Consider the following 24,618-nt stretch of genomic DNA (forward strand, 5'->3'; position numbering starts at 1 on the left):
GTGCCCCCACTTCCTCGGGACCCCTGTCTTGCGGACCCGCAGCCGTTCCCTGAGGGCCTGCTGGTTGATGCAGGCTGCAGCGGGCCTTCTGGGGCCTGCAGGATGTGCCAGCGGGCAAGGTGGGCTCAGAGGCTCAGACACCTTTGACCAGAAGGCTGGTGGGCACTCAGTGGGGAGCGGGGTTGGCGCAGGTGACTCTTCCCTCCTCCTCCCCCCGTCCACTGTCCCTGGAGTCCCCCAAGCTGCGAGGCTAAGTGCCAACATCCCCTTCAGACAGGCCTCGGTGACGCCCCAGAAGGGCGCTCGGCACGCAGGTCTCCGTGATAACCATTGATGCAGGAGACGTTCAGACAGACGCCTCACCTGGCCGGAGAGGAGGCACTTCCGTGCGGCCGCCGCGCCCCGGCTCAGGAGGCGCTCTATCACAGACAGGAAGTCGCTGGTGAGGAAGTGGCACAGGAGTAGCTGGGACGTGCCTATTTCCCGGGGCTCTGAGCAGGCTGCCCCGGTGCCAGGGCCCCGGCGAGACGGCGGTCGGTCCGCGCCCCTCTGCCCTCGCGCCCTTCCTTCGTGCCGCAGAGAGCTGGGGGTGCCTGGGGAGGCGGTGGGTGAGGGATGCCCCCCGGCCCCGCCCGGGTGCTGGCCGCACTGCCAGCCCGCAGGTCCCTGGGCGCCCCATAGAGAGTCGTCACAGGGACAAAACCAGCCTTCGTGGCTTTATGAAGCGCCGGAGCATGACTTAGTAAATTCAGCTATAGTTTTTACTGAAGTCTTTTTCCCTTTATTTTTGATTTAAAAACATATCAAAAGACACCCCAGATGATTAGTTTCCCACTGTGGAAAAGAAAACTTGAATTACTAGGCAGTAAGGAAGAAGAGAGAACTTTATTGAGAACACTTGCAGTACACGTTTGCGGAAGCTTCTCGGATACCCGACGGCTTAAACCTTAACATTTTCAGGCAGTGCAGGCTGTCTCCCCTTTGTGGGCAGAAACGGACGGTGGCATCGAGTCGCGTTGCAGGGCTGCACGTCCAGCAGGGCAGGCAGCCGTGGGAGAGGACCCAGTGCTGCGCCCGGCTCTTTCCAGGGCAGCTTCACTGAGATGCAGCTTACCTACTGTCCCTGCACCCTTTCCACTTGGGAGCCACAGTGGTTCTCAGGGGCTCACAGGGCGGTATGGCCGTCATGGGTCGCTAACGAGAGACGCGTGCTTCACCCTGTCCCCGTTTGCAGCCCCTCGCCACCCCGTCCCCCGGCGCCGGGCACCCACTGCCTGCTTCCTGTCTGCGGACTTGCCAGCTCTGGCGTTGCACGCCAGCGGACTCACCCAGTGCGGTCCTTTCCTGCCTGGTTCTCACGGAGCACCGTGTGTTCAGGGCTCCCCCGTGTTGCAGCAGGTGTCAGTGCTTCATGCCCTCCCGGGGCCACGGAGCCGTGTGGACGGACCGAGTTGTATTCATCTGTCGGTGAACACCTGGGTTGTTTCCACCGCCAGCTACTGTGACGGGAGCTGCCGTGGACACTCGCGCACAGGTACTTGTTGGAGCATCTGTGCCGACCCCTGTGAGCGTGTACCCAGCATGGAACTGACACTGCACACACTTGTCCCAATTGCTTTGCCGCCTAAAGAGCTCGTGCTCCCTCTGTGTGTGTCCCCTTAGCGTGAGGGCATCACCTCACGTCCCCGCAGTGGCAGCGCGGCCCTCGGTCTCAGGGAGTCGAGCGTCCGTGTGATACCTTAGACTCCTGGGGGGTCCACTTCCACCAGCGGACCCCCCGCTTGTAGCGTTTCTTCTTCCTGGGGCCGTCCTCCCCAGGACCACATTCTGGTTTAGCTGCCCGTCTCCCGACCGTCCCTTAATTGGGAGCAGCCCTCCGCCTCCTTTGTCTCTCGTGACGTGGCGTTGTGGGTGGAGGCTGCCTCCTGTCCCTGTTTTGGACCTGGTGGTGCTTCCCCCCCCATTAGGTTCTGGCTGTGATCCCGGATTCGGACGTGGGGATGCCCTGCCTGCCCTGGGGTCCGTGTCTAGACTCCCGTTGGGTGGGCTCCTCGGAAGCCCCGAGTCGAGGGCCGTCCCGTCTCTGTGCTGTTGGTCACTGTTCCCTGCGGTAAAGCGGTCGGGCGTCCGGCTCCTGGTCCACCGAGTGCCCCTGCTTTAGCCGCGTCAGGGGTCTCGCCTGTCCCAGGCTGCGCGACAGTCGTGGGTGACGAGCCCCCAGGACCCTCCGCCGGACCAGTCAGCCGGCCTCTGCTCTGAGCAGGGCCCTTCCCGTCTAGTCACTCTCTCCTCCCTTCAGTCCTTCCTTCATTCCTGTGGGTTCTTGTATTTACTTCATTGCTCAGTTTATTTAGGTGATATTTATATGTTTGTTATCGGATGGACTCGTGGATTCTCGTTTTTCAGTGGTTGATGGTTACTTACCCGTCTAATGATCTCGATGCTCAAACTGCCCAGGTCGTCCAGTGGGAACCCTTGGGCTGGGTCCCTGTGTCCTGGTGATGTGACCCTGTCATCGTCCTGATGCTTCTCGCCTCCTGGCGGGACACCCCGTGCAGGATCCCGAGGCGCCTGCCTCCTGTGAGGGTAGGGGTGCTGGAGGCCCAGGCCTGGGCAGGGTGGGCTGGGGAAGGTACAGGCGCCCGTGGCAGCGTGTCCACACACACCCCGTCCGCGTCCAAGGTGCTCACGCCCAGCAGGCACACGCACACCACACGCCCCCGTGCACGTTCCTGCCACAGACACTGGGGCTGAAGCCCGAACTCCAGTTCCCACCCACTCCCACGGGTGCTCGCCGCCTGCCCTTCCCCCTCCCGTCTCCGCGTCCGTCAGGGCAGCGCCCTCGCTAATGTGCTCGGTCATGGTGGTTTAGGGTCCTCTCAGAGGTGCCCCCGCACCCCGGCCAAGAGGGAGGTTAGGGCCCAGCCTTCCCTCCGACGGGGTGGGTGCACAGCCCTCCCGCCAGGGCCCTCCAGGCTCGGGGCCTCCCAGGCTCGGGGGAGTGAGTTATTAAGCACAGAGGACGTTAGGAAGTCGCGTTCGGTGCTGACACCGTGCCTTCCGTGCTGGCTGCTCTCCATTTCTGTGCTCTTGGTGGGGTTCAGAGAACGTTACTGCCCAGGAGAGCGGGGTTACCAGGAAACAGCAAAGCCATCGAACGCCTTGACTTTATCTTGTGCTGCTCCAGCGAAAATCATGAAACCAGCCTCCGCTCTCAGATAAACGCTCCGAGAAGGACGTGTGTGAGCCGGCGGACGGCTGTGCGTGCTCGGAGACCGCTGGGGGCGCTGATCGTGGCTCTGCCCCCGGAGCCAGGGCTCTAGGGTCTCGGGTGAGAAGGGGCTCCGGTTCAGTAAGAACCTGTTCAGTAAGAACCCCTTTTGGTTAAGTCGGGGCCTCTGCCTTGTACCTGCCTTCCAGCGATCCCGCAGCCTGTCTTCCCCGCAACGGGCCCTCGGAGCTGTTGTGCCGCTGGTTTTGCAGATCAGGAAATGGGCTTCCAGAGCTGAGCGGCAGGTGCTGTGCGGGGGCCTGTTTGACTTGTGTCTCTGCCCACAGAGCTCTCGAGGCCTCGGTGCTTGCTGGGGTGTGTGTCAGGGGTGAGGAGGACAGGTTTGCTCTGTGATCTCAGGTGAACCAGGGACCGCGGGATGGAAGCTGCCTCTGATTAGCCAGCGGGGGGAGGGTGTTCTGTGAACACCCAGCCAGCCCACGGAGTGAGGGCTGCCCCGTCCCTGATCAACACTTTGGGGCCTCGGTCGGACGCAGTTCCCACCCAGATATCCTGATGTCAGGCACCTCTGGGGAAGGACGGGGCTGTGACCCCGGGTGGCTTTGTGTGGTTTCCGCATGGTTTGCTCCTACCTGTTGGAGACCAGGGGAAGCCGAGCACACAGGGAGGGGGCCTGGTTCCCAGCTGTGTCGTTACTGCTTAAGGTTTCCAGCGGTCAAGTCAGACTCTTGGGGCCACGCGTGCACCTCCTGGGTTTGCTGGAGGGTCAGGGACAGGCCCCGTTCACTAACACACTGTCCATGTCCCGGCCATCACCACCCTCCCAGCGGGGACGAGAGCAAGCGTGCACTTGATGGAGGCCTCAGTGCTGGGGCTCCTGCGATGGCGACTTGCGGGGCTCAGGAAACTTAATAACAGCTCTCACCTCGTAAGATGCGAGTCTGTGTGGAAGGCGCGGCTTCGGTGGGGCTTGAGCCACTGGAGACGGTGCTTGTTGAACGCAGATATTTCCTTGGGACAGATACTCTCTGTCGGAGGTTTGCACTCATCGAGAACTGTTAAAACTAAAAATGGCTCACTTCCTGTCACTTATACATTGTTCACCGACCTCCCGGCAAGGCCAGCCGCGTCCCGTCTTGGTTGTGCTTCTGGAGAGGAGGGGGCCCTGGGCAGGGCGGGGGGGCCCAGCCCTGCAGAGCCCCTAGAAGAGCGAGGCTGTGTGGTGAGTTTGCAGTAGAGATTATCCTGGTGCACAGAGAGCGTGTGGCACCCGTGTCAGGCACCGTCCAGGTGCCAGGAGCGTCCGGGGCTTGGGCCGGAGTCCCCGGAGTCCTCCGGGCAGTGAGGGCGCCTCCAGACGCTGGGGAGCTTTTTCTTGGTGAGGAAGGAGTGGTTCTGCTGCTGAGGCTCTGAGTGCCCCACCCCCCCGGCCCCTTAGGGAACTGCTCAGGTGGAGAATTTGGAAGAATCGGCCTGGCTGTACTTTATTGACAAAGACTGGACATTCCCAGACTCATTAAGTTTTCTTTTTTACGTTTTGACGAGAGGGGTCTGCGTTGTCATCGTTGTTACCGCTGCCTTCACCCCACCCTTCAGGAGGTGCACAGAGGCGTCCCTCCCCAGGCTGGCGGGAGGTGCAGGGCGCCCGGCATCCTGCTGCTTAGCCGTGGTGCCCGGTACACACACACGCACACGCACACACATGCACGCACACACGCACGCACACACACGCAGGCGCGGAAAGCGTTCCGCCCCCTTCAGTTCACGTCAGCTGCGTGAGTTCTGTTCCTCTAAAATGGCAAATTTCTGGCACGTCTGCTTTGAAACGAGGGTACTTCATCCCAGTGTCCCCCTGCTTTTCGCTCTCGTTGGCGGGTGTCAGAAACGTCTGCCGCTGATCCAGCGTGTGCGGGGGTCCGTGCCCCGTGCTCACGACCCAGACGGATGGACAGCTCTGTGTGTGAGTGGCCAGCGGGAGGGCGCCCTAGGGCGGCGCGGGGCACGGTGTCTGGCCCTTCCCGCCCCGCCCCGCCCCGCCCCCTACACGGCACTGCTGAACTTCACCTCGGCCTGCTCGGTGCTGTCCGGGACCACCGCCTTCAGGGCCGTGTGGCAGAAGCGGTTCAGGGCAGACAGGCCGGTCTTCTGCTCCAGGTAGAGCCGCAGCTTGTCTCGGAAGGTCTCCCCGAGGAAGCTGTAGACCAGGGGGTTGAGGCAGCTGTTGGAGAAGGCGGCCAGGTTGACCACGTGGCCGGCCAGCGGGTGCGCGTGGCGGGGGGAGCGCTGGCAGGGTCCGGCCCCGGGCGGTGCACGCTGCAGCAGGTGCACGCTGATGAAGACGTTCTCGGGCAGCCAGCACACGAAGAAGACCAGGACCACGGCCAGGATCATGCGCAGCGCCTTCTGCCGCCGCGGGCGAAGGCCACGGTGCCGGTGCGCCGTCACCAGGACCCTGACGATGAGTGAGTAGCAGAGGCCGATGATGGCGAAGGGGACCACGAAGCCCAGCGTGACCTCCAGCCACTGCACCTCCCTGACGTCGGCGAAGCAGAAGCAGACGTCCTCGCTGTGCCGCAGGTGCACGGCGGTGAAGGGCACCAGGGTGGCGGACACGGAGGCCATCCAGATGAGGCCGCAGCTCAGCCGCGCGCGGGGCTTGGTGCGGAACGGGCCGCAGCGCACGGCCTTGGCCAGGGCCAGGTAGCGGTCGAAGCTCATCCAGGTGAGGAAGAAGACGCTGCTGTACATGTTGACCTGCAGGAAGAGCGACATGAAGGTGCAGAGCGCGGTGATGTCGTAGTACTGCTCGTCCAGGTTGAACACCTCGATCAGCGAGTCCGCCACCAGGATGAGGTCCGCGGCCGCCAGGTTGATGAAGTACAGGTCGGGGATGGTCATCTTTTCCCGGAAGCGGATGTTCACCACCAGGATCAGGAGGTTGCCCACGAAGCCGATGGGGAAGAGGAAGATGGTGTAGAGGCAGGAGAGGACGAGCCCGATGGCGTGCTGCTGCTGCTCCGAGAGCGCGGCCGAGCTGTTGGCCAGCGTGCGGGGCAGCTCGAGGCCGGTGGAGCAGCCGTTGCAGGCGCCCGGCGGCGTCTCCATGCCGGGGCCGGGCGCCCGGAGGGACAGCCGGGCTCTCAGGCTTTGCCGCAAGGCTCCCAGAAACCGGATTTTAACGGGAACTCCATCTTGAGAAGGAAAGGTGCTGCCCTTGGAAGTGAGCCAGGCATCTGTAAAAGCGCAGCAGGTCCCAGGGGCACTTGTGCAACCGGAGGCGGAGGTCGGCGCCTGCGCTCTGGCCTGCGCTTCTGCCTGGCCTCTGGGTCTGCGGCTGTGTCCACGCCACACCCGAGCCCCTCACTCCCGGGCACCTGGGGAAGCAAGAGCAGAGGATTCAAGCTCGGCGGCTCCAGGGCTTGCTGATGACGCGGGACGGGTGCAGCACACGAGCACGCGGGGCGGGCCTGGACGTGTCCCCTCCGCTTGGAGGGCCGGCCGGCCCTGTGCTGGAGCAGGAGAGTCAAGCGCAGAACACGCCCCGTGCTCTCTCCCGAGGGCTCCCAGGGCCACTGGGTCTGAGTGGAGCTGACGGTGAGGCGTGCTCAGGCCCGCCGGACGCAGCTCGGGAGGGAGCACGGCTGGATGTTCGCGTGGAAGCCTTAGGAGGGTTGTGGTCAGGAGACGAAATAGTTTTATTTCGGCGGCTGCTGAAAGAGAACTAAGACGGGAAGGGGAAAAGCGGCCTTTTCTGGAAGGGAGTGGGCCCAGCACGCTTGGTGAGAGGTGGAGCAGAGTCTTTTTTCTTACAATAATACAGATCAAAGAAGTCTAGCATTTTTGGCTAACCCTAAGTTTGGGTGCCGAACACGGAACTGTTTTCAGAGCATGGAATGAGAGAACGTGAGAAATAAAGGTGGTCATTGTTTTAGGAAATAAGATTTGAATTTTTTTCACTGTTTTGCCAAACGATTGTAAAACCGAATGTATTTCTCTACTGCTGTGTGCAACCTAGAAACGCTGCGACTTGGAGGCTGGGGAGAGCAACCCTGCCAGACCTTTGCTTCTGACCGTCTCGCCCTGGTGGCCGCTCACGCGCTCGGCCTGACACGGGCTCTGCTCAGTGCGCTCCCCAGAGGCTCTGCGGCGTTGACCGGGGCACCCTGGGCAGGGTCTGCGGTCCCGGGCATCGCGGCTGGGGAGGGGCAAGGTGGCCCCGGCTTTGTGGGGCAGCCCCGTCAGCAGGGCCGGGGTGGAGGAGCCTTAGTGACCGCCTTGGAGAGTTTCTGCCTCACCTGGGAGGTGGCCAGGGATCGTTTTCAAAGTTGCCAGAGCAGCAGGTGCTTACTGACCTATTGCTTGAAAATAGAGTTTCCAAAAAAAAGGAGGAAAGAGATGAGTCGGGACCTTGGCGTCAGTTATTTTAAAAGGGGTCAATAACCTCTGCCTCACTGGGGTTGATAAACTGGATTTTACCAGTTGTGTCGTGTTCTTCATCTTTGGTAGGTAATCCCAGTTTGAACACCACAAGTGCCATTGTTCTCAGATTCCACCTGCGATGGTTAAAGCCTCTGTTTTTAAATTTCTCTGTAACACTGCTCAGAGTACTGGTTTTGCTCTTTAAACGTGGGGGTTTTGGAAAGTTTTGGACCGATTCTCAGGAAAGCCCAAGGCGAGCAGAGCCCTTGAGACACACCTGCCCTCCCCTGTGCTCGTTAGGTGCTGGCCGTCACTTCTTTCCTGGGTAAACGGGTCTCTGATCCTTGAGCAGTGCTGCTGTTTTCATGGTGGTCTGATGAAAAGATAAGCATGAACCTTACTGCTGACACACTTTCCTCATGGAAGTTGGCCACGAATTTACACATAGAAAGGGGAGTATAAAACAGTCAGGTATCATTTTGTTTCAGATTGCCACTGCTGGTCCAGATCTGGAAAAATGAACCACATTTTTGTCAGATCTACGAGGTGAGTATCTTTTATATATTAAATTAATCTCGGGTTGGCGGGCGTCCTCATTGAGGGAGTGAGTGAAGCGCCGCCGTCAGAGCCCTGGCGATCTTCTTGGAGTGAGAAAGATGCTTGTTTGAACAAACCAGGACGGAGCGCAGCTAGCGTTGTTTTCAGCCAGCGTCAGGGAAGACCCTTCCTGCTGAGCCACCCTCACTGAAGGTGCCCAGTCTGTGCTGCACCCAGCCGGGACGTCCAGCCCCGTCTGCCCGGCCCGTCCCCGTCCCGGCGCTGACCCGAACACAGACCCAGAGCCTGGGTCGCGCTTACCTGCGCCGCTGCCGCTGGCCACCCGCGTGTGTCCTCTGAGCAGACCCGTCCCCCGTCCCTCCGGGATGCGCTCACGGCTGGGGGGCGGCAGCGATTCTGGACTTGGGGGTGGAATCGGGACCTTCGCGGGACGCTGGAGAGGAGCGTGGAGGCTCCGGAGCCCAGCCCGTTGTCCTCGGCAGGCAGCCCGGTCGGTTGTCGGTTGGTTGGCCTCTGGCGGCCGCAGGCAGGCTTTATAGGCCCGCGGCTGGCGGGCGGGCACCTCCCACAGGTCCGGATGTAACCCCTTTTTTGCTGGGCCTTTTTCTCCCCCTCTGGCACTGAGCTCAGTCCCACCAAAGCGTCTTCAGGGAAGTTTCCAGTTGAACAGCTTTTTTTCACCCACTGATACAAACCTCTTTTTAAGTTTGAAGGGATTGTAAATGGGTTTTATCTTTTAGATAAAAATCTATCATGCTTTGTTGAAGCTTACATAATCTTGCTTGTTTTAGCAATGGACTGCCTTTAAAACTAAAACTAGATTTCCTAAGTTCGGAGAGTAGTATGTGAATTATACATAGAGAATTTCACCTAGGAGTTTCACAAGACACTTGTAGGAAGAAATGTAAACCCAACAAGTAGCAGGTATTTTCGGCAGGTGAGCTCAGAGTCGGGTAGATGCGTAGCCTCCGCTCCCCCTCCTTTTGCTCCCGAAGCCCCTGGAGGTGCCTGTCCTGCGGGTGTTGCCTAAGACCCCTCTTCCCACCGCGGCCCCCGCCCTCCCGCTGTGTGCCTGCCCTGGTGCCGGCAGGGCAGGCCTGACCCGACTTCCAGTGCCGACTGACCATGCGCCCCGCCTGCCGGCGGATGGATGTCACCATCGGCCTGGAGGGGCTGGCAAAGCCGCCGCAGGCGTCTCCGGACACGCTCAGCTCGGGGCCGAGAGCTCTGCAGGCCCTCCGTGCCCTGGCCGCCGGCGAGAGTTGCGTGGTTTTCATCAGCACTGCATTTTAATCCATCTCCTACCTTCCTCTTGGGGTCCCTTTTTTCACCTCTTTGGTTTTTGAAGCTGTGAGACTGAACTCCGAGTGGATGAATGAAGCACACGGCGTGCTATGTGAGCCCCCGCCTGGCGGGTCGGGAGTGTGGGGCGAGGGCGGGCTCCCTGAGCCCCGGGGCCGGGGCCGGCGTGCTAGAGCCTTCTGTTCTGTTCCCAGCTGAGTGCACGTGAGCTTGAAGGTGTTTTTTGAGCGATGCTGACTTAACATCCTTTCAGACACGTTTCCACAGAAGACAGTGTTGAATTTTTTATGGAAAAATACTAACGTTCAGGGTTCTTTCCAGCTGTGCTTCTAATAGGTTCGCTTTTTAAAGAATGGCGTGATCACATAAATGGGGCTGATTTGATTTTAGACCTGTTTCTGGCCAGCTGCACATGCAAGATGGCTTCAGCACTAGAAATGCTGGAGACGCCATCTTGAGAGCAGTGAGTCATGAGAAAGTACAGTTTCCCCTTGAGTTAAATAAACGACTAAAACACAACTTCAGACCCTGAAATAGCCGAGTCACGTCACTGAAGCACAGCCGCTCCCTCCTGGCGGGAGCCATGGCCGGCAGCCCCGCCTCTCGTCCGTGTGTCCCCGAACTCACCTGGGGCCGATGGTCCTGGGCCGAGTTGGGGCTGCTAGGCCACGGGCCCACTTTTCTCGTGGCCCTGGGTGGGTAAGTAATTGTCAACCCTCCTGCAGCTGGTCAGCGTGAGGGCCAGGCCACGGTGTTGGGGGGTGTCAGGCCACTGAACCCCAGTTGATGTTCACACGGGCAGGGCCCAAGAGGCCTCGTAGACGTTTTCGTGAGGCGTGAAGCCCGTCTGTACACTTTGACATCCAGCCTTGAAAGAGCGCTTATTCCGCACTGGGCAGCGTGGCGCCCACCGTCTCGGAATCCTCCGTGAGCTCCCCGTGAGGTGAGGTGGTATCCCCGTTGTATTGATGGGAAAACCGAGCTCAGAAGGAATGTCACCAGGGCCTCGGAGCTGGGACTCGGCCCGCCTGCGGGCCTCTGGGCCCGAGGTCCCCTCTCCTCGCCGGGAGCTTCCCACGTTGACCATCGGCCTGACACGTGCTCTTCTTGGTGCTGAAGTGCAGTTCTCGGGATCGTCCTGTCCATCCCCGAACTGGGTCAGTGGAGGGAACCTGATCCGATCAGCAGCTGGGTGGTGCCCCTCGCCCGCCCCTCGCCCGCCTCTCGCCCGCCTCACCCAGCGCTCTGCTCTGCGTGGGGCTGGGGGGCGGGCTGGGGGGCGGGGCGGGCCGGAAGCCGCGTCTGGCGCTCCCCTCGCTGGGCCCCTCGCGTCTCGACACAGCCGTCGGGCCCCTGTTGGTGTCGCGAGTCCCGGTCCTGCGCGTGCGCGAGTGCGTGTGCCCGACAGCTGCCGGCGTATCCGTGGCCCGGCCGTTTCCCGGAGGGCAGCCCCGTCGTGGGAAGGGTTTGCTGCTCCCCAGCCCCAGCGCAGGCGCCCATTGCGCGCACGGCCCCGCGGTATTTACGGTATTTACGACTCGAGGCAGCGGCCCAGGGCTCGGCTGGTGTTGACTCTCAGGCAGCTGGCTCCTCTGTGCCGTTGCCAGGAGCCTCCTGGACGTTTCCTTTTGGCCTTTGAGAAGGACCTGCCGGCGGCAACGGAAACAGGGGTCTGCCCTGGGAGGGGCTGTCCCGTCCCTGGGGGTTCTGGGTGGAATGCTCTAGAAGGCCAGGCTGCATGCCCAGGTCCTTGTCCCAGCCGCACGTTAGTGGCCCCAGCAGTGTCCTGGGAGGGGCGAGGAGCCCCAGGAGGTGGCTTCCCACCCCGTCAGTCCCGCTTTATCCCACACACCCTCTCCTGGAGTCAGGTGCCCCCCGCCGCCAGAGAGCCTGTGTGTTTGCTTAGCTCTTGGTTGGCTCTGGAGCTCTTTCTTTGGCTCTGTGTGTCCTGACGGGGTGCAGGATGCGGGCTGAGTGGACCAGAGCTGCGGGGACGGGGACAGGGACGGGGACAGAGGGCTGGGGGCCTCGACCTTCCAGCGGTCGGCCCCGCCCCCCCTCTAGCCAGAACAGCCCTTTGACCGTCTCGGGCTTTGTTTAAAGAAAGGCTCCTGCTGCTGAAAAGAAAGTTTGAGAGCCACCAGTTTACATTCTTGTGGCAGGTCCTAAGATGGTTCCTTTAGCCGACATACTTAGAAACGCAGCGTGAGCAAGTCCTCCAGGCTCGGCTGCCGTTGCTTCAGGGAGCCCTGCGCGCTCCGGGACTTGCTGTCGCCTCGTCTGGTTCTAAGACTGGCAAGCCGTTGGCGTCTGTTACTGTGAATTGATCGATTGAGGTCCTTTCCCTTCTGGCCTGCACTCCTGCCACAAACCATAGAGAACGGGATGGACTCTAGGAAAGGGCTCTTCTCAGGTGTTGGCACCACAGGCCGAGCAGCGGGTGGACCTGAAGGGAGGTGGGCTGCGGAGTCTGTGTGCCTGCCCCTGGGCCAGGAGGGGCCCTTCCCGGGCGCTGGGGGCACAAGGGCCGGGCTTCTGGGAGGCTGAGCGCGGTCCTGGAGGGGAGGGGCCAGGTCTGGGTAGCAGCCCCCGGACTCTGGCTGAACCTGCCTGTGGGGCACGAGCGTCCCTGGAGCCACAGGCTGAGCCCACCCCCGCCCCCCCAGCCCCCAGAGGCGGCCTGTTCTAGCCCCGCACCGTCTGTGAGCAGTCGTGACAGTGCGCGGAGACCCTAGGATGGACCCGCGTATCGAGGCTGCTCTGGACCCTGACTAACAGAGCCTGAGCACAGCTCTGCAGAGAACCCTGCCCGTCCTCAGGTCATAGCCTGCCCGCCCGGGTAAGCAGAGTCAGTACTCCGTAAGGACGATGGTGATACTGAAACACTCAACAAGGAAAATTTCACGTCCAGCATCTGGTAGTAAATGTGTCACACGAAGAAGCAGCCTTTCCACGTCGGCCCTGACGCTGCGTGTCCTGCTGATGGTCTGGGTGGGGGGCGGCTCACCCCTGACCCCCAGCTCTGTCCCTTGTGGGCGTGCTGCACGGGGTCCATGGTAGAGGTTTCATGAATATGTAAGTGACAGAGAAGTCGTAGATGTCATTATACACCTGTCTCAGCTGCGCGGCGGGCAGCACCCAGTGCGCCCCAGTGTAGAGCCTGTACTGGGGCCGTGGAGGTGTGTCAGTGCAGGTTCATCAGTCGTGACACCCGGAGAGGGACGGCTGTGCCTGTTTGGGGGCAGGAGATAAATGCGAAATTTAAAAATTCTTCGTATTTTTGTTGTGAATCTAAAAACTAAAAAAGCAAGGTCTTAATAAAAAAAAAAAAAACGAAGCTGTCAAAGGTAGAGGTTTCATAAAGCCAGAAAGATGCCTTTCCTTTGCATGTCCCTGTTCTCTGCTCAACCAAGAAAACCGTGATGTAAATGCAGTAAGACTGATGGATGTAAGCTTTGGAATAAGACTAATTACCCTCCCTTGGATTTTTATGTTTCCTGTGTTACTAGCCTTTCTGCACATACTGTCGAATAGAACACATGAGGCTTTTGAAACAGCTTTTTGCCGGTCTATCCAGCGCTCCTGGTGACGGGCCCCCGCTGTCCGCCAGGTCACGGACGGCGTGACAGGTGTGCGACGGTCACCACGGGCTCACACCCGTCGCCTTAGTGCTGGACACCTGTGCCTGTGGGTGATGTCCTCAGACCCACAGTGATGATACATTAAAAAGACAAAACCAACGTTTGTTCTTGCTGAGATCTGTGCGGGCCCCCGCTTCCTGGCAGAGCTGGAGGTCAACCAGCCACGACCGTTTAGGGCCAGGGTATGACAAGCCCATAAAGTTATTTGAGTAATGTTTTTATCTTCAAGATTCCTTCCTTGCCCTTTGGTTGGGGTATGGGAGAGATGTCGGCCAGCAGACAGGCTAGAACCTTCCACCTGGTCAGGTGTCAGCCCGCACTCACTCCCCACACCAGCCTTCAGGTGTGAGTATTGGTTTGGGCTAAGGTGTCATCCTTTTGCATAAACTGAGTTGAAAGCCAAAAAGCTCGTTTTCACTAAGCACCTTCCGGACAGCCCGGCATCCCTGTTGGCTCTCAGCACGCCGCTCTGGGTTTCTGCAGGGCCGGGAGAGTCCCCCGCCGGCCTGTGTGGCTTATGTCCGCGGGCAGGGGCTCCGACTTGAGCCCCTTCAGGGGGAAGCTGTTGCTGGCCTCCCCGGCCTGCACCTCTGCCAGAGATGCTCCGACACTCAGCAGGGCCCAGCCGCACGGCTGTCGGGAGGAGGGCGGCCGGGAGCCTGCACAGCTCTCCCCAGGCAGGGCCAGCTCCGCGAGGTTCCCAAGCGGCTCGTCCCTGGGGGAGCCTCCGTCCCTCTGCAGCTCGAGCCTGGCCTGCTGGAGGAGAGCCTTGTGGTAGGGGAGGTGGAGGGCGATGGTGGTCAGGGCGACCAGGAGCCACCAGCTGAGCGGAGGCCGCGTCCCTCTGGGTAGGAGCTGCTCGCCTGGCCCGCTGGACGCCGGCTGCAGGACGAAGGCCAGGCTGTCAGCAGGTCTGCCTGACACAGCGTGGTTTCACAGAGCTCCCCAGACGTGCCCAGCAGGGCCGCTGCCCCCGACGGCCGCCAGGCCAGCCCCTGCGGACAGGACAGAGGGCGCCACGGCAGGAACGCGAATGGCATCGCCAGCTGCACGTCCTGCGTGTTGAAGTAGCAGATGTTGGACAGAAAGGAGAGGACGGCACAGCCCAGGTTGGCCGTGGCCAGGAAGTCTGGCCAGCCAATGGCCGCGAGTGACAGCATCGTCACCAGCAGGCTGGGGCTGCGAGGTCCAGCGGGCCGTCTTCTGGGCCCCCCAGCCTGGCGAGGCCCCGGAGGAAGGTGGTCAGGTTAAAGAGCCCACGGGGACAGAGCCGCGTAGCCAAGTGCACACCTGGACGCGACACCTTGCGCGGCTACGACGTCCTCGCTGGCTGTGGACACGCGTCATGGGAGCCAGCTCTCACCGGGGGGACCTGGGCTGCCCTAAGTTAGGGACGCCCTGCGACCTCATTGAAAAGTTTTCTGGGTCCCACCCCGATTCCCGAGGAGGGTGGGCGGCCATGGGAAATGGTGGATCCCGGGCAGGTTCAAGCTGGGTCCCACTGGAGCAGGGTGGGGTACAAGAACCCCCATGACCCCCCCTCCCCCTCCCTCGGTGCTGATGGAGCGCATTCTGAGAACCACTATAGCGTGTGCGCCACAGAAGGGTTCAGTGCAAGGTTTCCAGGACGGGGTTCGAGGCTCTCCATTTCCAGCCGGTCGGTGCATCCTGCGGGTCTCATCGGGGCCTCTGCCCTCGTGGAGCGAACGAACAGCCAGAGTCCACGTTGCTTGAAGGCAGGGTGTCGCCGCCTTTGGACCCAGAGAAGTTCTGACCAGTTCTGGCCTCTCCCTGGGGATGGGGGCTCTGCTCAGGCCTGAGTCCTGGAGGGAGGGCTTGAAATAACAGTGCCCGCGGGCTCAGCCTTCCCGGCCTGGAAATCATTTTGTTTCCACGTACATGTCTCCCCTCCGCAAACTTTAACTAAATTGTTGAGGCGGGGAGAGAGCGCTGCTGTGGTTCAGAGGAAACTGAAGGCGACGAGCTGGAGACCGTTTCCACAGAACGCTGACGGTGGGCCGGCTCCAACCACGGGAAGGGCCGTGGCCAGGCGGCAGGTGCTGCGTGACTCGGCACAGGCCCTGCGTTTGCAACGGTGTTCTCAGGCACGCTGGCTGCCTGACGGCAGCCTCTGCATCCATGGGTTTGCTGTGGCCCTCCTCCTTGCTGTCTCTAGCACACGCGTGTGCTTGCACACACATGCCTGTACACGTGTGTGCAGCGCTGATGCCCTGCCTGAATGCTGCTTGCTGTGCTGGCTTTATTTTGACCCGCAGAGAGCACTGCCCACGTCCTCACCCTGCTCTCCACCCCACGCGCAGGCAGGGGGGTCTGGACCCTGGAGCCGCTCGTTCCCAGGTACGTGTCTGGCTTCCTCCGTCCGAGAGACACAGTGAATAGTGATGTTTTCCACGTGCCAGTGCTTAAGGCCGTGAGCGATTGCCAGGATGCTGGGTGACGTCAAAATTAAGATTGGTGACCAGACTGAGAGGAAATGAGTTGGCCTGTCTCTTTAATTAAGGCAAATTGGAAAAAAGATCTTGTGAACATCGACCCCAGGTCGGAAGACGGCATCAGGCTGTTCTGGTGTCCGATCTCCACGGTGGCCGGCGTTTCAGGCGTGCGCCTTGGTCCCTGCTGGTGGTGTGGGGTCAGGGCCACGCAGCTGTGGCCGTCAGCTGTCACCTGGCCTGGTGGCCGGGCAGGGGGAGGGTGTGTGTCAGAACCTGGCCCCAGCGTGCCTCCCGGGCTTCCCTCCAAGGCCGGGGCCTTCCTCGGGTGAGGGGAATCCCAGTTTTTGTGTGTGTGTGTGTGTGCTAGAACCATTTTAATATAATTATACATATCTGCCAAATCCAGGAAGAAAGGTTTATGCATATATAACTTTTCCAGTTAACATCTGCAAGCATAAACAACGATGATCTCAGTTTATAAATTCATCAGGGTCAGAGCAATTGAGCAATGTCTCTTTACTGCTAGGCTTACCAACAGCAAATTACAGATGAATTAGTGTCCTTTTGTTTCTCTTCTCTCACTCCTTGTCCAGAGACATTTTGTTGTAAAGTTTCAGTGCAGTTCATCTCCAGCCAAAGGTAATCTTTTTAGATAAGTACTCAGTTGCTCTGAATTTGCTTATAATTATAACCCATTTAATCACAGAAGAACCCCTGCAGAGGTGTTCAAGTTTGCATACAATAACAGGAGATGACAGTTTTGAAGTCTAGCACAGATTAAAAACCACAGATGTACCATTTATATAAGACACACACTGATCGTCTCTTAAACTACATACTGACTCCTTATGAACGTTATTTTTTAAATAAAGTAGTGGGTCTAGGACAATCAGTCGCACAATTCACACAGCCCTGGAAAGTTTTTCAGTGCCAGCTACCAGTTGGTCATGAAACGTGAGTGAGCTTGAGACACTGTCCATTCCTAAGATTCAACCAAGGATTGGCTGACACGTTGGAACACCTCTGCTTAAGAAGGCTATGTCCTTCCCTCCTTTCCCTCACAATTTAGTTTTGTTTGTTTATTTTTGGTGGTATTTGGTTGCACGTGGCTAGAATGCTTCCGATCACTTTGCGAATCAGTAAAACCAATGATCTAAAACTGTGATAGGATCTTAGGTATCAAACGGTTTGTACATTTCAGGTAGCTGGTTGGCAGGCCCCTCTAAGGCCTTTCATCTTTCCTTTTATGCCTCCCGCGACGTCGATCAGAAGATGAGTCTGAGCGTCATGCCATCTAACGCTTTTAACCAAGGCCTGGCTAACACTGGAACGTCCAGCTCAGTATGTTTAAAAATCACCCACAAAAAGAGGTTCTGCAGGTCCTCACAAAACCTGGAATTTCCACGAAGATGTCTGATCTTTATAATCCAAGCAGTCAGCATTGAAGTTAAGCTTCCAGGAGGCAGTTTGGTCCTTATAATCCAAGCAATCAGTGGTTGAGTTAAAACCCAAGCTTGAAGCTCCACATCCCTGGGTGGAAAGAGAAGCTGGGGACTGATTGAGATGCCTGGTGACTGCATTGGTACCCATGGGACTGAGTGTGGTCCCTGGTCCAGGAAGCTGGTGATGCATAGGGGTCAAATAAGATCCACAGTCCACGCCCCCAAAGTAGGAAGTTGAGCCAGCATATCCTTGACTATAACCTGAAGCCTGAGTATAGGTCATGGGATGGGACCTCTGCATGCAGGAAGAGGAGGTGAACAAGGGATCTGACAGTGGGGCGATGGAAGCTGGGCTCCAGATAGACACAGGAGCACTGCTGCTGGAAATGGCTGGGACTGAGGTGCTAGAGCGGGGAGGGAATTGGCCACTTGTTCCACTCTCTGAACTCACTTCCCGAGCAGGAGACGTCCTCTTTCTGGCAGGTCTCACTTTGTTTTGACCTCCATTCTGCTGCTGCTGCTGCTGTTGGCGGCACTTAGCTCTTCGATTCTTAAACCGCACCTGTACCCTGGACTTCGGGCAAGTTGGTTTTCAGCGCCGTCTCCTCCCGCATGAAAACATCTGGGTATCGGGTCTTAGCAAATAACGCTTCCAGCACATCTAGCTGCGCCCGGGTGAACGTCGTCCTCTCCCGCCGCTGCTTCCGAGGAGTGGCTGGGTAGCCCACCGAGGGGTGCAGCAAGTCCATGCCCGAAGTGGTCAGACTCAGCCCATTGACTGCGTAAGGCAGTTGCTTAAGATAAGACATCATGCTAAGGTTGTTTGGAGGCGCAAAGTCAGCCCAAATCCGGGGGACCCAGCCGGAAGGTCTCGCTTTGCCCGGGGTGGACAGATTCAGAGTCCTGGTGGGTAGGTTTGGAGCGGTGGAGCTAAGGCAAAGCAAACAAACAGAGGTGCTGGTTTACTGCTTCGGAGGACGCAGCTCTTCCACGTTCCACCACTAACTTAAGAAGAGTGAACCCCAGCTTTACGGCATCGTCTTTCTTCCCCCACGCCGTGGGCTCTCTGGCGGGGGGCCATGGACGTGGGGTCCGCAGACGGGAGTTGGTGTCCTGGCTTGGCCGCGGCTTGTTGCGCCTGGGCCACCTGGACTCTCGGGTCCTGGCCTCCCCATCTGCACGGCGGACACCCGAAGAGCCTCTTCCTAGGCTGGGTAAGCTTCGCGGACGGGAAGACCAGGCAGAGCCCCTTGCCAGGGGTGGGTGCTGGGTGCACTGGCTTCCCCATCCGGCCAGCCCACAGGGCAGGGCTCCGTTCCCTCTCCTCCCCAGGCACGTGAGCAGAGGGTAGAGTTCGTGGCTTCACATACCTTGCAGACCCAGATGGATGCCCACACCTTCCTTTGCTTTCAGAATCCGGCTCGGGGGCGAGGTGTCCTGGCGGGTGGGACCTGGGACCTGGCTCCCTGAGTCCCTGGTCTTGGGGGGCCCGCCTGGTGCAGCACGGTGGGTCTAGGGGCTCCGAGCCCTCCTCCCAGCGGGGCCCCGGCACACTCACCTGGCCAAGCGACAGCCGCCTCGCCAGCCGGGCTGACCAGCTGTCCTCGGCTCCATTTCTGGGTGTATTTGGGAAGATAACATGAAACGCTGGAGACGTTTTCTCAGGAAACTGTCCACGGTTCCGTCCCACCCACCCATTCCCACCCCCTTGTAGCCTGGGATCCACTGTAGCCTTGAGGGTCTCCCCTCCCCTTCACCCCCAAAGAGAAGGGGGGACAGGGCACAGAGAGGGGTGGATGAGCTCTCAGGAGTCGGGGCGCCCACCACGGGCAGACACGCTGGTAGCGCTTTCTGCATAGATGTGCTCCGAGCTGACGGTCATCCGCGCGAGGCGGTGCAGGCGTGATCCCGCCTTACGGCTGAGCTGTGAGTCAGAGCGATGACGCGGGGGTCGCTGGTGGCGTCCAGCCCTGCGCCTGGACTGCCGGACCCGGGAGCCGGAGGGTGTGTCAGGACGTGCCCACGTGAGGTCTGTCATCGGGGGGCGCCCGGCCTGTGAGCGCCAGGTGCCTGGCATCCTGGTGCCGGTCCTCGGCGGTCGGCGTCTGGCCTGGCCAGGTGGGGCCTGCTCTCGGCAGCCCCGCGATGCGGCCCGAGCAGGATTTGCCGTGTGGACGGACCACGGCTGGTTGGAGTGACGCTGGGTCGTTTCTGGGTTTGGGCTCTACGAGCAGAGCTGCCATCAGAATTTGTGGGTGGGTTTTCACCTGAGCGTAAGTTTCCTTTCCCCGGTGAGCGCCTGAGGGTGGGCTCGTGGGTTCGCAGGGGAAGCGTCTGAGGCACGTGAAGCCACCAGCATTCTCCCACGTGGCCGGCCACCCGCCCTCCTGCCGGGAGCCTCCCTTGGAGGCTCTTCCGTGAGGCTTGGAATTTCCCGGGAAGACGGGCCCCCGGCTTGTTCTGGTGCCAATTTCAGACCAAGGGCCAGGGCTTCTGGGGCCCTTCGCTCAGCCTTGCAAAAGGGTCACCAAGGTCCAGCCCCGGGGTCCCCGGGAGCGCCCGCGGCCTGAGCCCGGAGGATGCCGTGCCCTCCGTGGCAGCTCTTGGCCGCCGCCCCTGACACAGTCCTGAGAGGGTCTGTGAAGCGGGCCTCGCTCACCAGGATTGCCTGGGTCAGAGGGTGGGGAGACGAGCCCATCCCAGTGGTGGGGGTCCGTGTGGGGTTTGGGTGGTCCTGTGTCTACACGGAGCGGGCTCCACGTCCGGCGGGAGTGCTGCCGAGCCCCTCGGTGCTTTGTGTGCTCCTACACAGTTCTGCAGACATCTCAGGGGGTACGTAGCTACGGTAGCGCGGTGACCGTCATTTACTAACCACCCCCTCTGTGGACGCTTGCTTCTGAATCTTTGCCGTCATGGGTGCTTTTGGGTCCTGAGTGTGAACCTGTGCAGTCAGGGCCGCCCCGGTGGTTCTGTGCGTCCTTGGCTTGCCTGGACGGGGCACGGCCTCTGCCAGGCTCTCCTGCGAGCGCTTGTCACCACGCTGCCCTGTGGTCCCGTCTGACTCGGATGCTGACCTCTTGGGAACTGTCGTCTTGGGCTGCGTCTTCTGAAGGGCCGCAGCACGCTGACTTGTAACCCTGAAGGCACATGAGACGTGGTGACCGCCCCACATCCTTCGTGTCAGCCTGCTGGTGGGGGGCGGCGGGCGGGGCACGTGGCTCTCTAGCCCTTTCCACTCGGCCAGTCGCTCCCTGCCTCGTGCCCACCGGCAGGACCCGGCCTTTTAGGGCCTTCCTGGCTGCGTACGTGTCCGCTCCAGTCCCCATGCTACGCAGACTGGGGGCCGAGGGGCCGGGTGCGGCAGCGTGGCTGACACTGTGCACACGGACCCCCGGTCCCTCACGGGTCCTGCCTGGGGTGGGGGCCGTGGCTCACAAGGTGGTGACTTCCTGCTGCTTCTCCCTCCTCCCTCCTTCCCTCTGAGTGTCTGCATAGACTTTTAATTCCACTCTCACTGTCTTTTTTACGCTCAGATAGTCCCAAGCGAGGCTGAGGGGAGCCCCTGGCAGTCAGCTCCCGGTCCTGTTGACACGACCCATTCGTCTTCTAGCTCTTTCTTGCTTTCTGGTGAAGAGAGATGCCCGAGGCCACGTCTCTAAGGAACCCTGACCCTTCGAGTGACCCTCTGTAGATTTGGAAACTTCCTGTGTGCACAGGTGACGGGCAGTCCCCGCGGGTCTGGCAGCTGGCCGTCGTGATCAGGCCCCTTCCCGTTCCACCACTCGCTGTTGCCTCTTTCTCGATAAAAAGCTTTTCTAAAAAACCCCAGCATTTTTTACAAGTCCACATTATCTGACTGCTTTGCTTTCTCTTTACTTTCCTGCTGTGGCTCGGCCCCGGCATGCAGTGCTCTGCGTTAGTGACCCGACTGCTGGAGGTCAGAGGTTGGGCATGAAGTCCAGTGTCGGGCTGCCCCCGTGAAAGCCGGGCCCCATGGGCTCGGTGCCGCCGGGGGCTGTGTGTGTGCGTGTGCGTGTGCACGCGTGTGCGTGTGCGTGTGCATGCGGAGCGGCACCCATGGGCTGAGCTCACCTCCACTGCTGTGAGGGCGTGTCTTGTAAAAGCAGGATTTGCTGTGAGTTCTGAGAGCCCCGAGGCTCCTGGGCTAGAGCATCCGCACAGCCTGGCTTCTGAAGGAAAATCCGGGACGCGGGACGGGGCCTCCTCCTCCTCCGGGGTTAGCGCGTCACGCTGTTAGGAGCTGCCCGGGGCCAGTCCCGCAGGCCCGCCTGCGCGGAGAGTGAAGGGCCGCGGCGGCCACTGGAGGGCGCCCCGCGAACACGCCTGCTCGGAGGCTGGCGGTCGGTCACCCAGCCGCCCGTTATGCTGCTTAGAACCTAAAAGCGCAGTCAGTCCATCGGTGTCCTGCCTCGTGGGCTCACGTGCTGGTGAGGCCGGGCGGTTTTGCAGTGGCCCTGCCCCCTCTCCCCGTGGAACAGCTGAGAAACCCACAGGCGTGAAGGAAGCGCTGGCTTCTCAGTGTCCAGGGCGAGGAGTGTTGACAGATGGCACAGCCGTGTAAGCCCTCCGAGCAGCCCTGGCCTCGCGGGAGCCCTGAGCGAGGCCAGTGGGTGTCTGTCCCCTTGGGAGGGTTGTGTGCGTGACGTGCAGAGCGGGAGTGAGATGCTCTGTCACCGTCTGTACCGCGGCTCTGGCCCTGCAGTGACGCAGGCATGTGGGACCCGACCGCCGCTGGCCCCGTGGATGCACCACGGGCCCTCGGACGGCTCGGCGGCTGACCCACGTAGGGCTTACGGGCCCCCGCGGCCGCGGGCGTCCAGACCCATCTGGTGCAGGGTCAGCTGTGCAGGGGACAGAGGAGCCCCGGAGTAACTGAAGAGGCTGGGGTTTAAGTCATGGCAGGAAAAACCTGTTTTTGTGATACTTTCTGCTGTTTGCCAACATGTCACACACCCCTGGGAATACATACATAAGAATTCAGAAATTGGCTAATAACGATCAAATACTTTAATCTTCAAACCTGTGGGTCTTCTTCAGCAGTTTCCTCTTTCTCAGACACATATGCAGCAATTCAGGCCATCTGGGTGGATGTAACAGGTTAGAAATGAGAAAGCCCCCAAATTTCCCAACTGATTTTAAATTCAAGAACTTGATGTGTAGTTTAACTACTTAATGACTTATTCCTGGTTTATCCTTTGTCAAGTGCCTTTTTTTTTTTTAATTTATTTATTTTTGGCTGTGTTGTGTCTACCTTGCTGTGCACGGCTTTCTCTAGTTGCGGCGAGTGGGGGCTGCTTTTCATTGCGGTGCGCGGGCTTCTCATTGCACCGGCTTCTCTTGTTGCGGAGCACGGGCTCTAGGCGCGCGGGCTTCAGTAGTTGAGGGCATGCAGGCTCAGTAGTTGTGGCACGTGGGCTCAGTAGTTGTGGCTCACAGGCTCAGTAGCTGTGGCACATGGGCTTAGTTGCTCCACGGCATGTGGGATCTTCCCGGACCAGGGCTCAAACCCGTGTCCCCTGCATTGGCAGGCGGATTCTTAACCACTGCGCCCCCAGGGAAGCCCCTCAAGTGCTTTTTATAGAGGAACAAATGTTTGATATCTTGATATATCTGCCACAATTAGCAGAAAACCCAGTTTCGTACAATAAATTTTATAACCTTCATGAAATAAATTCAAGGTTAAACTCACCTTTTGGGATCTTAAATAATGAAGCATGGCAAGGTAGGTGAGCTTTCGTCTATTGACAAAAATAAGATCGTTAACTTTAAAATCATAGTCAAGAAGTGTCAGTAGCAGAATTAACGACCTTGGAACATAAACTGGAAAACTTCTGGTGTCTTGCAGATGCGTTTGGAGAATACAGGAAGGATACAGGATTGGTCAGTTAAGCAAACAGGGTTGAGGGGCGTCCCTGGGGGTCCAGCGGTTAGGACTCTACTTCCACTGCAGGGGGCACGGGTTCGAGCCCTGGTCGGGGCACTAAGATCCCACGTGCCGTGTGGCCAAAATAAATTAATTAATTAAAACACACAGAGAGATTAAAAAAAAAAGGATTGAGTGTACCATTCACCTTGGCTTTTTCCAAGTAGTTCCTCCTTCTCTTCTAAATGGCTCGAGTCTATGGCCATACCACCCCGAACCCAAAAATCAAAACGGCTCAAAAATTCCCTGCATTTTTTGGCAATGTGGCAGGAGTACTGGGAATCAAACCAAACATACTGGGACAGCAGGAAGTGACCGAGGTGAATTCCGCGTGAGATCGTCCAGCAAATGTCCACAGAAAGTAGGCTCTGTGTTGTGGCACCAGCAGCCGAGGCGAAGGTGGGCTTGTTCCTTGAGGTGTGGGGGCCCTGCGGGGGGATCCGAGATGCGGCAGGAGCAGCAGAGGGGCCTGCACGTGAGACCCCAGTACGTCCCTCTGTCACGTCTCGGGGCCCTCTGTCACCAGCAGAGGTGGACGCCGGGACGGGGGGGGGGGGGTAGGGACAGAAACGCGTGGCTGCCGCTGTCTGACACCTCCCCACCCAGGAGGCCCCCCGAGACTAGACAGCTTGCAACCAAAGCCACTGAGAAATTGATAAGAAATAAAGTGATTTCAGGCCCCCCGTGCTGTTTGGGGAAGACCAGCTGGGCTGAGCGGTGCAGGACTGCAGGCAGAGATCTGGGCGCTGGGCGTTCACCTTTTCCCAGGAGCCCTGGGAGCAAAGAACTGAAAGGGAAGCGGGGGGAGGGGCTGCCGTACCTGCCGGGACCCTGCGGGGCGCCCTCAGCACAGCCCACTGCGATCCTCATCGTCATCTTCATCTTCATCATCGATCGTTGGGGCAGCTGCTGGAGGAGCCGAGGGGATGGGGAATTTGAAGACAAATCCCACCACAGCCTGGGGCCCTGGAGGCGGCTGTGCTCTTGTCAGCGACCGGAGCCGCCCAGAGACCTCTTCAGTCCCTCCCACCCCATCCCCAGGTTTAGTGCCCAGAACCGTCCCCAGGGCCACATCGGGCGGGGCGGGGACCATCCCTAGCGTCCAGTGTGTGTCTGTGATTCTGCACAGGCTCTTCAGCCTGGAGGGGAAACAGTCTGCACGTAGAAAAGCAATGCAACTCACTCAGGGCTCAGTTTCCCAAGAGACTGGGACCAAATGGGGCGATTTCCCCGGTAGATGCCACAGAAAAGAGCCAGCCTCCTCCTCGGGGCAGCTGGGTGGTTAGAAGTGAACAGGCGTGTATTTATGTGGCAGAAGCCCAGGGGCTGGGGCAGCGCCCACCATCACATTCATCTTTCCTCAGAAAGGTACCCTCGTACCTTTGCTGCGAACTTGAAAAACGAATCTTTGTTTCTAGGGAGTTTGGGGGTTTCAGAACTGAGGGTCAGAGGGTTGTGGGGCGGTAATTTCTTCGTGAAGACTTGGGGTGGGGGAAGGGAGGCTCCTCTGAGCCCCGCCCTATCTGGTCTGCGCCGTCCGTCTGTCTGTCCCAGGAGCAGGCAGCACCCTTGTGGCCCCGGTGACGCCCGCCCGTCCAAATCCCTCTTTCCCGTCGGCAGGCCCATC

The 24,618-nt window shown here is 59.6% G+C and overlaps 3 protein-coding genes across 7 annotated transcripts in view; 1 reads left to right on the forward strand and 2 right to left on the reverse strand.

The window, feature by feature from the left end:
• C13H7orf50 (chromosome 13 C7orf50 homolog) overlaps positions 1-24,618 on the forward strand; it is a 98,749-nt gene that overhangs the window by 32,047 nt on the left and 42,084 nt on the right. The gene's annotated exons all lie outside the window — the stretch shown is intronic.
• GPER1 (G protein-coupled estrogen receptor 1) lies at positions 4,773-6,541 on the reverse strand. Its single transcript, XM_061209247.1, has one exon. It carries the CDS (start codon positions 6,335-6,337, stop codon positions 5,273-5,275), a length of 1,065 nt encoding a protein of 354 aa, XP_061065230.1. The 5' UTR covers positions 6,338-6,541; the 3' UTR covers positions 4,773-5,272.
• On the reverse strand, positions 16,989-17,859 carry LOC133103667 (homeobox protein OTX2-like). Its single transcript, XM_061209162.1, is given in 2 exon segments — positions 16,989-17,621; positions 17,623-17,859. Coding segments are annotated over 2 exon segments (870 nt in total).

Source organism: Eubalaena glacialis, chromosome 13, assembly GCF_028564815.1.
Source record: "Eubalaena glacialis isolate mEubGla1 chromosome 13, mEubGla1.1.hap2.+ XY, whole genome shotgun sequence".
NCBI classification, from domain to species: Eukaryota; Metazoa; Chordata; class Mammalia; order Artiodactyla; family Balaenidae; genus Eubalaena; species Eubalaena glacialis.